This window comes from Theobroma cacao, chromosome 5 (genome assembly GCF_053813885.1).
Source record: "Theobroma cacao isolate CCN51 chromosome 5, ASM5381388v1, whole genome shotgun sequence".
In the NCBI taxonomy this organism is placed as follows: domain Eukaryota; kingdom Viridiplantae; phylum Streptophyta; class Magnoliopsida; order Malvales; family Malvaceae; genus Theobroma; species Theobroma cacao.
In genome coordinates this window covers 46,242,639-46,254,517 of record NC_142643.1, presented here as the reverse complement: position 1 = coordinate 46,254,517, position 11,879 = coordinate 46,242,639, and the positions used below count along the sequence as shown (strand labels likewise).

At 37.0% G+C, this 11,879-nt stretch overlaps 3 protein-coding genes across 3 annotated transcripts; 2 read left to right on the top strand and 1 right to left on the bottom strand.

Moving 5' to 3' along the window:
• Positions 1-534: 534 nt before the first annotated feature.
• On the bottom strand, positions 535-6,684 carry LOC18600375 (Metallopeptidase M24 family protein). Its single transcript, XM_007030761.3, has 13 exons — positions 6,231-6,684; positions 5,290-5,415; positions 5,053-5,172; positions 4,662-4,937; positions 4,226-4,398; positions 3,633-3,887; positions 3,152-3,303; positions 2,741-2,931; positions 2,254-2,362; positions 2,005-2,159; positions 1,593-1,685; positions 902-982; positions 535-780 (listed from the first exon to the last, which is right to left on the bottom strand). Exons 1-13 carry the CDS (start codon positions 6,558-6,560, stop codon positions 709-711), a joined length of 2,133 nt encoding a protein of 710 aa, XP_007030823.1. The 5' UTR covers positions 6,561-6,684; the 3' UTR covers positions 535-708.
• Positions 6,685-6,892: 208 nt separating this feature from the next.
• Positions 6,893-9,473, top strand: AXR4 (alpha/beta-Hydrolases superfamily protein). Its single transcript, XM_007030760.3, has 2 exons — positions 6,893-8,252; positions 8,997-9,473. The coding sequence occupies exons 1-2, from the start codon at positions 7,041-7,043 to the stop codon at positions 9,255-9,257; spliced, it is 1,473 nt and encodes a 490-aa protein (XP_007030822.2). The 5' UTR covers positions 6,893-7,040; the 3' UTR covers positions 9,258-9,473.
• A 541-nt stretch (positions 9,474-10,014) lies between these two features.
• Positions 10,015-11,748, top strand: LOC18600373 (peptidoglycan-binding LysM domain-containing protein). The gene is made up of 2 exons (XM_007030758.3): positions 10,015-10,541; positions 11,106-11,748. The coding sequence occupies exons 1-2, from the start codon at positions 10,140-10,142 to the stop codon at positions 11,478-11,480; spliced, it is 777 nt and encodes a 258-aa protein (XP_007030820.3). The 5' UTR covers positions 10,015-10,139; the 3' UTR covers positions 11,481-11,748.
• Positions 11,749-11,879: the final 131 nt, after the last annotated feature.

Here is an 11,879-nt window from a genome sequence, read left to right as displayed (position 1 = left end):
TGTGATGCGAATGCTAGGAAAGAAATAATTCTTCAATCTCTCTTGCCAAAGCTCAATGCATTCTGTCAAAGAATCAGGAACCAATTCCGAAATCGTTCCGCAAAAAAGGATTAGACTGGTGAGAACATCAGACACTATTTCTCGACCCATTATCATCTTGCCTACTGCCACCAAGAAGAGAGCAGTGAGCTTTTCAAAAGAGAAACTAAAGAAGAGGGTAGACAAGTGACATAACCTTTGAGAGTCGAAGCTATATATATTGAAAGGTTTCTTATACAAGTTTCACTTCACTTCGGGTTTTCTAGCTCTTCTTGAATTTTGGCTCAATTTTCTAGTCAGATTTGCTTTTGTAAAGTGAATTAATTTTCCTCAAGTCAAGTTTGACCCCATTTAAAATATCCTAATTCTTGTTAAATTTTCTTTTATAAAGTGAATTAATTCTGCATCATTAAATCTAATAATTTCTTGATTGGGTTTTAATAAATAATTTTAATGTTTAATCAAAATTTAAGTACTCTTAAGCCCAATCAAGGCTGGAGAATTTTGATTGCATATATTTCCTGAAATGCTATGATCTGTACAACGCAATATCCCACACAATCCATAGTTTCTGAGATAAATTTACAAGGTAATATTAGCATAGGAAACAGAGAGAATTTCAGAATTGTAAAATTATTGGATTGAGAAATGGAAATTCCGCCACTGGATTCACTGTTCGGCAACAGGTCGTGTGTTGTCCCAGAGCCATTGACGAGCAGAACCTTCCAGCAATGGTGAAACCTGCAAGAACTTGAGTTAGTTGTCATGACTTGAAACTTGAAAAGAGGATAACCTGACAGTTAATCGGATGTCTTCCAAACTGAAATCACACGATCTCTTTGGTATCTGGAAGTATACCAACCTTCTCCCAAACTTGTGAATGGTAATTGTTGAGCCATCCAATCTCCTCGACGGAGAGCAAAGATAAGTCAACCAATTTAGTCTGCATTTCCAGATACAAACATGATTAAAAAGGAATCTCTAGCTGAATGTAATTTGATCAAATTTAATCACAATAAAAGAGAAGAAACTCAAAGTTAAAGATTATAAGTAACAAATCTAGTCTATCCAACCAAGGATGTCTGTGCAGCAAATGATTTGTTCATTCAATGGTAAAGCTCCCTAAAGCAATCGGCGCCAGCCTCAGATAAGACTATATAGACAATTTGACACATTGTTCATTGATTCATCATCCAAGTTAAAGATTGAAAAAATGAACATTTCCAGAATAAAGTACATGCTGTTACTTTTATAAGATACTCTTTCTAATCCTGAATATATTCATGTTCATTAGCAGGATGTCACTCCTAGAAGTCCAGATGCCTTATACTTTCTTAAGAGTGAAACATTTCAACTTAAATCTATTAACAAATTTGAGTTTTAGACCCTAACTAAGTTTCTTAGAGCTGATCCGATTTAGATTGGAAGTAGTAATTTATGCCCAGACCAGCTTAACGTGGTAGAGTCAGCAGACCGTAAAAGTTGTCAGACAAGCAGTATTTTAAGAGATTCACACAGCATTAGTAATAATACAAGGAAATTCAGTAGCATACCTGAATAGGGCAAAATGTTAGTTTTTCAAATCCAAGATATTCAACTCCTCCATAACGATTAGGTGTATTAATCTCTTGCACACAAAGTAGATTCTGCAAGATGAAAAGAGCCTAAGTTAGTAATGAGCCTATTCAACCATTCATTGGGCTAATTAAAAGTCATTGAACAAGCTTCTCCAATAGTAGCTAGAGGGTTCCTCACAATATAAACTACCAAAAAATGCCCAACTCTAATATAACTTTTAACCTTTAATCACCATGTTGTTCACATTGTTTGTAGTGTATGTATGGCTGTAGACCAACTAACATTTAGTTTTAAACCACTGATTAGGTATGCTTAGGTGAAATCAATAAAGTGAACTCATCAAGGAAAATAATTAGCCAGAATTCTTGTAGCTGAATGGCTTTATACCTCAATCCGAATGCCAAAGGCATGGTCTTCATAGTAGCCAGGTTCATTGCTAACAATCATGCCTTTCTGTAGGGGAGTCATATTTCCATATCTATAGCTGATACTTTGTGGGCCTTCATGGACATTCAATGCAGCTCCAACACCATGCCCAGTACCTGCATAAAAGGAGCTTGGCAATCAAGTCATAGTTCAACAATAGACGAAGCATTTCCATACCATGGGAAGTCAACAAAAAGAAGGGAGAAATACCATGGCGGTAATCAAGTCCAATCTTCCAAAGGGCAGAGCGGGCAAATGCATCCAACACAAAACCTGGAGTGTTTTCAGGGAATACTGCCTGATCAAGAGCAATGTGGCCCTGAAATTTGATGGTGTATCAGGAAACACCAAAATACCAACTCCTAAATGATAACTAGGTAATCTTTAGAACTAGAAGTAGAACAGTGATGAAAATCATATTGTACAAGGTCACTCATAGGACTCTGAAAAGGATATAGTATCATGCCCCACTCATTTCTAAGTCAGAGAAAAAAGAAAATGGAGGACAAGGCAAAAGGAATTATATGGAATACATGCTGTTGTGGTCTCACAACCTATGAGAAAATTTACCAATATTCTCAAATATTTCAAATAACTTATTAGAAAATTATGGCATATGGGTCACACTATATCTTCATGTAACACATATACGGGGCTCCTATGCTACCCATAAGGTAGATCAAAACAGAACCAGCACCTTCAGAACTCGGGTGAAGCATTCTTTTTCCCTGGCAGTTGGTTCACCAAAATGTACTGTCCTTGTTATGTCAGTTGTTCCATCAACATATTGAGCTCCACTATCCAATAGGAACAGTTTATTTGGATCTACAACACTACAACTTTCTGGTTCAGGTTTGTAGTGTATGATAGCACCATTTGCACCTGAACCTGCAATATCGTTCCAATGTTAACAATGAATAATAAATTGATAACCAGAGATATGATTTTTGGCTGCAAAGATTATTAATTTACATATTTTCCCTTCCAAAATAAAAGCAAAGCACAACAATTTTTCTTTTACCAGCATTCAAGATATTAAAATGGTCAAACTTAGATTGGAATATCTAAAACTGGAAAAGAGGTAGTCAAGAATTCACAACTAATATACCGCTTATTGTATCAAAGCTTGTATCTAGGAAACCATCTTGCTTTGAACGGAATTCAAGAAGTTTGTCTGCAACATCTACCTCAGTGAGTTTCACATTCTTATGAATTTCCTCTTCCAGCCAGGACCAAAACTGTGCCAGAGCAGCTGCATCCCTGCATGAATTTATTGCCGTAAAAGTAATTTTTAAAATTCTTTATCTGCATCTTTTTTCTAGCAGACAATAACCTTTAGCTTTACTGAAATAGCAAGTTTCACCAAGAAGGGCAATGACATGCATGTCCATCGACAAAGGTTGATGTCCTCTTTGCTTACAAAAGGGAAACAGAAGAGGAGAGGGCGAAAGAGACAAACAAGAATGGGAAGCCATAGATGTTTCCTAAAAGGAATAACCTCCAATACCAAAGTTTCAAAAAAGGATGGCAGGCTGCATACAAATAAATTAGCACCACAAACTGAGGTATAACATGTAGAAATCAATTACCTCAAGTGAGAATTCTGCATCCCTTCTAATTCAGTGGGATTTTTCAGTGCCTTTGCCAGAGAGATTGGGGATGGCATATAAACTCCGGAAGGACCTATAGAGAGGCCATTGGATTCACCATATCGCTTATTCTTTATTTTGCCTCTACTCCCATGGTTCATAAGATATTTATCACAAGCAGACTTATATGTCTCCACAATAGCAGCATTTACAGATGATGTATCTAACCACAGGTTAGCCCCTTGTGCTGCCAATCTGAAAATGCAACCTATAGTTATTTCTAATAAGTTTGCCTTAGCACGTCTACAAAGCTAGCTAAGAGTAGATCTAATTGAAAATTTTTGCAATCTCAGATAAAGATACACATCTTTGCTGGCTGCTTCTGCATTTTATGTTAGACATTTTTCAAACAAGAAAGTCTATGATATCTAAATGACAATATATGAAATCTTGTGAAACTCTGGTCCAACAAAAGATGTGCTAGTTTTCATACAGAACTAATGTGAAAATAGTCACTTCACCATAGCAAGTGAAAAATGCCCAATTCTAAGCAAAATGTTTCCTATGCATAAATAACAGCATCTCAAACATACCTCCTTATTTCAGAAAGGATGGAGTCATATGGCCTTAATTCTACACCTGCATTCTTCAAGTGATCCATCACCTCAGGGGTGACTTTAGAATTATCTACAAATAACTTTGCCGCATCAACCTCCACAATTAAGTATGCATACATAACAGATGAATGCGGGACATCACTTCCTCTCTGCAAAACAAGATGTAAGGTTTTAGTTGGATGGAGGATTTAAAGACAAAAGTAGGAATTATTGAATACACACACACACACACACACGCACGCACACATATATTGAGAGTTATATAAATATAAAATATAGCTCTTAGCAAGTTGAGTGACCAGTTTTCTTCTAAAATAATCAGCATTGTAGCAAATTTTGACAAAACAAAGTCTACAAACATTATGGATTCTACAAAAATAACAAGTAACTAAGTAAGTGTGAGTATTAATACCAAGTTCAGCAACCAGGCAGCTTCATCAAGCATGGAGATAACAATTGCAGATGAACCAGTGCCAACTAGTTCAGCCTTTAGGGAAGATAATTTGGACACCACATCTAGACCAGCATATTTCAGATCATGCACTCTAATTGGCTTGTTTGGAGGTTTTGGCCTTGATTCCTTCCATATTTCATCCACGAGATTTAAATCATACAAGTAAACCAACTCAAGATTCTTCTTAGATATAGCCTCCTTCAATTCTTCTGCAGCATCATAAGAAAAAAGAAACTGCTCCCTTCAAGTTATCAGACATCATCAGAAACAGCCAAGAATGAATAAGGGGTATACTGATTGCAAATGGTAACTTAGATATACCCATTTAGGAGGTTGTAAGATTGCTCACAGGATCAATGCCGACTGTGCCACCAGGAGCCAAAATATCATTAAGCCATTGACTAGTTGTTGGGACTCCAAGATTACCAGCACGCATGAGAGTCCAGCTTGAGCTCAACTGCTTCTCAGCCTAAACAGTCATAGAAAAAGGAAGAACTACTCTCAACACTCATATATCCCATATTGGACCATACTAGATAGAAGTCTAATAAGGGGTTTATAAAGCTTGCCCAACAGAAAAAAAAACCTGCAGAAAGTAGCGACCATCGGTCCATAGAGCAGCTTTATCCTTTGTGACAACTGCAGTCCCTGCACTGCCAGTAAAGCCTGATATATAGGCTCTCCTCATGTAGCATTCAGCAATGAACTCACTCTGGAAAACCATGCCAAAAGGTAATTAAACTAATTGCAGTTGATGTTAGAACTTGGAAGTTCTAATCACACAAATTTAGTCCCACTTAAATATAAGCCTTATAATCCTTAATGGTGACTTTCTTAGAACTGTTGATAAGTAGTTAAACTAAATAATCCTACATCATAATTCATAAAGTTTATTAACAATCAAAGTATATCCACCTCAAACTTTACAGCTTACTACATATCTATTTCTAAAATTATGGTATAAACAGCAACAATAAGTTTATTCACCAACAACAAATTCTTTTTTTTAAAAAAAAAATTGGTAAACCACCAACAACTAAGCTAAAAAAACCAAAAAGGCCTAAAAAATATGTGAGGCCAATACTAGAATTGCTCAAAAATCCAGAACAAACTTAAATAAGAAATGACCAAACCCAGTCGAATTCCAAGATTAATGGATAAACACATACAAAAAATCACATCAAAGTGATTTTTTTTTCCTGGTACAAACATGCAATGATACATAGGCTAATCTTCTCTTCTCTCATTTAACATATGTACAATGAAGAGACAGTATTCATAGGCACCTTGAGACAATAATAGCAATGTTAATCTCATCTCATATTCATCAGTTTATCATTGAAATATTGATATAACATTAACTTCATTTCAATTTTACCCCAATTCAGTAGGTCAATGCTTGAAGCAACCGAAACAACCCAAACCAAATTCTATAATCAACCAACAGAGACATGCCAAAAAAAAAAAATCCAAATTTTATGTCTTTTTTAGCATCAAAATGGATGTATTAAAGGAAGATAACTGAACCTGATGAGCATCCTGAGAAGGGATAATATAGGCATCAATGCCAATTCCAGGCTTGGAAAACAGCTGGCGAAGAGCAAGAACCTTTTCATCCGGTTCTTGAACAGCACGGTTCCTACTAAGCTCCGAAGAAGGCTTGGCCGTTACAGAGCCAGAACTGCAACACCACAGGGTCAAAAAGGGAGGACCCTTTTGTGATTTCTTATAAATTGTGGGGTTGATTTTGAATTTATGGAAAATGGGGAGTGAGAAGGAGAAGAAAGGAAACCGAGAAGCGGAAAGAGATGGGCTGAGGGATAGAGGACGCACTGCTTGTGATGGTAGGGAGTGCATATCTGATACTAGCAAATTTCAAAAGAAACAAGAATAAAAAAATGATCCTTTTTCCAAACAGAGAAGATAAGGTGTCAAGCTTCCTGAAAGGAGAGAAACCAGAAGCAAGGGGAGTTGGTTGAAAACTGTGTCGTATAAGGAAGAAAGACAGCAACTAACAAGGCCTGTTTTGTCGTTTTTTACTGTTTGAAATCTCAATTCTTTACTTATTTAACAGTCTCTGTTTCGTAAGGGAAAGTAGATAGAGTGTAAAACCAGAAGGACCAAACGTTGTCGTGTAAGGACTGAAGAGAGCAACTAAAAAAGGCCTGCTTTTTAAAGTGGACATTGGATATTCTCCAGCTTGATCTCAAATCTCAAAGTCTAGTCTTCTTTCTTACTGGTTGAAAGTGTATACATTTCAAACTAAGCTCTTAAACTTTCTTCTTTGTGTTGTGTTTCAAAGATTAGATCTTGAAGTTTACAGTTGATGCTTATCAAATGGCGATCATAACAGAAGAGCAAGAGCCAGAATCACCCAAAACCAGAGAAAACAAGAAACCACCGAAGAAACCAACTTCAAATCCAAACTCAAAACCTTCAAAACCAGCTTCAAATCCTAACCCAAACTCCCAAACTCAAAGCCCTTTTGCCTTCTGGTTCTACTTCACTCTCACTATTTCTCTCATCACTTTCCTTTTCGTCTCTTTTTCCTCTTTGTCCCCACCAGACCCCAAATCCTGGTTCCTTTCTTTGCCTAGTTCCCTGCGCCAACACTACTCAAATGGTAGAATCATTAAGGTCCAAACGAACCCAAACCAATCACCAATTGAAGTTTTTGTTACTGAAAATGGTCAGTTTTCTTCATCTGAGAATGTTGTGGTTGTTCATGGCTTGGGGTTGAGTTCTTTTTCTTATAGTGAAATCATAAGACTTTTAGGCTCAAAAGGGGTTCCTGTTATAGCCCTTGATTTGCCTGGAAATGGGTTTTCAGATAAATCAAGAGTAGAGATTGAAGAAGGAACAAATGGGGTTTTAGGGAGGTTTAAGGAAGTTTATAGTTTGATTCAAGAAAAGGGTATATTTTGGGCTTTTGATCAAATGGTTGAAACTGGTGAACTCCCTTATGAAGAGATAAAGTCTAGAGTTTTGGTTAAAAAGAGTGTCAAGGTTATTGCGTTGGGAAGTGAAGAGATGGGAAGGGTTTTGGGGCAGGTTATAGAAACAATGGGAGTAGCTCCTGTGCACTTAGTTTTACATGATTCTGCTTTTGTCATGGCTGCAAATTGGATTTCTGAGAATCCAAGGTTTATCAGAAGTGTAACTCTTATTGATACGGGACTAAAACCAGCTTTACCTTTGTGGGGTTTGAACATACCTGTGGTTGGTGAAGTTGTGTTGAGGTTTTCATTTGTGTTTGCAAGGTTGATAAACTTGTGTTGCTCAAAGGGGATTGGTTGGTCTGAGTTGGAGGCACATAGAGTGCTTTTGAAGGGATGGGATGCAAGAAGAGCAGTTGTGGGGATAGGGAAGAAGTTGAATTATAGTTTTGATGTAGAAGAATGGGGTGGTTTGGATGGTATAAAAGGTATGCCAATGCAGGTCCTTTGGTCTAGTGGTTGGTCAGACGAATGGAGGAAAGAGGGTCGACGGATCGCAGAGGCACTTCCTAAGGCAAAATTTGTTGCACATTCTGGAGGGCGATGGCCTCAGGTAAGGATTTTTTTACTCTTTCAACATATTCTTTCTGTTGTTCTTGTTTTATATCATTACATGTCATAGTAGAATTATCAAAATTTAGCTGCTTTTGGATGTTTATAGGCATGCTTTTCAATGAGTTTGTGATTGATTCTGACTTGTTTGTATGAATAAGGAAAGGGCAGATTTTATGTCTCGTTTTTGACCTATGATTTTAGCTTTCATATGAAACCATATATATGCAGTCATGTTCTATTGTTGGTTAATCCATGCATGATTGATTGTATGTCTTTATTAGATTGTTTGGTTGGGGTCTTGGAGAGTGCAACCAACACCAGGCTAGGCCCTGGAATATGGTGAATGAATTATTTAAATAAATTATTGGGAATTCTGTTGCTAATCCCGTCTTCCCAAATTAATAAGGTTTTGATTGGCTAGATTGAAAAAATAACCTTGTATATTGAAACCACTTCCTCTGCTTTGAGAATTATTTATATTTGCATGCATTTTGTTCTTGGTTTTTTACATACTTTTTGAATCATGTTCTCTCAGTTCAAATTGATGAAATAATCCCCTATATTGCATGTCTCTTGCCAACTGCAGTCTTCTAAATTTATAGGACCATGGATGCACCCTGTGGAATTTAAATCAAAAGCATCATAGATTAGTTTTATGGATGCACCCTTCATTAAATGTTGTCAATATTACATGCATTTGTTGCATTTTGAATGCATGCACGCTATGTCTTTGTGATCTCAGGGAGATGCTGCTGGTGAACTAGCTGAGAATGTAGCTCAATTTGTATCTTCATTACCAAAAACAGTTAGACAGGTTGAGGAAGAGCCCATCCCTGAGCATATCCAGAAGATGTTTGATGAAGCAAAAGACACTGACCATCATCATCATCATCATCATCACGGTCAAGGTCATGGCCATGGCCATTCTGCCCATGGTCATGATCATGCTCATGCAGCTGGTTTTATGGATGCATACGGGCTTGGTCACACATGGGGCACTTGACCTGTTTCTTCCTATTTTACTGGACTGGGTTTAAGTTGAAGGTTTAGATTTAGGTGTGCCTATTAGCCACATGTGGTAATTTTATGCTGTTTTTAAGTTACTTATTGTTGTTCAAGGTTCCTCCATTAAATTGTAATCCTATAAGCATTGTTTTCTGAAAGCTCGTTAGACTTACATATTTTTATGTGACACAAAGCAAAGCAATTTCCAAAGCAAGGATAAGTGTTGTTATAAGAATATCAAGGACCAGCTTCTCAAGGCATAATTTCAAGTATCTAAGCCTACTCAGTTAGGCCCAAAAGTGTCTTCTACTGAGTTGGGCTCCTTATTAGCCCAACCAAGTCCAATGGGCTGTCCAGACAACAAGTATTGGGCTTTTTTTTTCTTTTCTTTCCAACAATAAATTTCTTTTATTTTTTTGAATGTACAAATGAAATTAATAATTTGTTCAAAAGTAAGAAAAAAAAAGTATAAAATAAACTTCAACTATAGTTTTATTTTGTCACATAATTTTTTATATTTTATAATTAATTTTGTAAATAATTTCTGTTTTCACGAGATATTATACCGTTAATTTTATCTTTTGAAATTATTAAAATAATTTAAAAATTAATTAATTTATTCACATTTAAGAATATTTTAATATTTTAATTAAGAATAATTATTTAATTTTTTAAAATAAAATTTATTCACAAAAAATTAATTAAATACTACAATGTAAAAGGAATTTAGCTAAAATAGAAAAAGCTTTCTTTTTCGTGTTCCTTTTGGAATATATTCTTCCCACAAGGCTGCAACCACCGTTCAAAGCCTTCATCAACCTCACCGTTAGATGGGTTGAGAAAAGACCAAAGAGATTTCCATCTCTTTTTGTATGCAAAAATGAGCTGCTGCTGCGATCAAAACGACGACGAGTCAGCCCTCACGACCCCTCTCTCTTCCTCCTCGAGCCCCACCGTTACCGATTCGACCGCCACCATCTCCCCTATGAACTCCCATTTCTCAGCCCTGACGTGCCGCGACACTCTCCGACTCATCTTCGAGAAGCTCTCGCTCACCGATTTGGCACGTGCCAGCTGCGTTTGCAAGGCCTGGAATGCCGTCGCTTCCGATGACGAGATGGTCGTTGAGGCATTCAAGGCTCCTTGGAAGCTTCTGGAAGTGTTGGGGAAGCCGAGTTCTGGAAGTTTCTGGAGGGATAATGGGATTAGGAAGTTCGCTATCTCGCACCGGATTTTGAGAGGGGAGAGTGTTGCCAGCCTTGCTGTTAAGTACTCTGTTCAGGTAAAAACAAAAAAGGGTGTTTTTGGTTCGATGAGACAGTGAAGGAATTAATTTGGAAAACTGTAAAATTTCTGAATTTTTTGGGTGAATTATTTACCTTTTTCAATGATAAAATTGTCTTCCTTTAAATTGAGATTAAAGGGTAAAACTTGAATCACCTTTACTGGTCTGAAGAGCATACAATAATGCGGTTACTTGACTGTGGTAGTGGGTGAATTAAGATTTGGGTGGAGAATGGGGAGGCTTAAGCCTTCAGGCAAGAGCAGTAGGAATAGGCTGGGTTTGATTTGTGTCAGGCTGGTTGAGAGTTTCTGGTTTTGGTTACTATGGTAAGCTTAACTTGATCATGGATTGGCATTTGGAGTTTATAGATGAGACTACAATCTGGTGCAATGAGAAGTGCAACAAACAATCTGTGCCTGAAAGGATTAGCTAATGTTTGAGAAGATTTATCAATTCAATTTTCTCTGAAACCTTTACTCTTAGTACTTCCAACGTTAACTTTGTGCTTAACTATCTGTTAAGTGAATTAGTGTTTTAAATATACCTTCCTTGTATTTGCAGGTTATGGACATAAAGCGCCTGAATAACATGATGAGTGACCATGGTATATACTCACGAGAGAGGTTATTGATCCCTATAAGCAATCCCGACCTTCTTATAAATGGGACTTGCTACATAGAGTTGGATACCTACGCAAAGAGAGAAGTGGCAGTGCTGTATCTCGATGGCAAGCCTGACAGAAAGCCTGGAACATTGTTGAATAGGGTGACCTCTGATCGGGGCAAGAGAAGGGTAATTGACTCCTTAAAGAGAAGCATGCAAGTTGATGATGGAACTGCTCAATACTATCTGTCTATTTCAAATGGTGATCCCCGAGCTGCACTCTCTCAATTCTCTTCAGACCTCAGTTGGGAGAGGCAGATAGGCTTGGCCTAGTTGGAAATGTATTTCAAATTGATGGATGGTAAGGCATCAAGAATCCACCAAATTCCTTTTATATAGCATATGTTGTTCTGTTCACGGTTTTTCCATGTAAAGTTGTTGCAATGAAGCATAATGTCAAGTGTTAATATCATCCAACTTCTCAATCTTCAATTGTGTTGGGAACTATGTTCTAAGGGAGTGTGTGTTTGATAAGGAATGTTCTTGGCTGTTGTAATTCATTTGATACTAAATGTATTCAAGTGAATGTATACTTACATAATTCAAAGTGACGTATGTCTACTTACATAATTCGAATTCAATTTATCCAAATTGCAGCATTGAGATCACAGAGTTTTCAACTCTAAAAGCACCTTAATTGCTAAAGTTTAAGAAGAGTGACCAAGGCAGGAA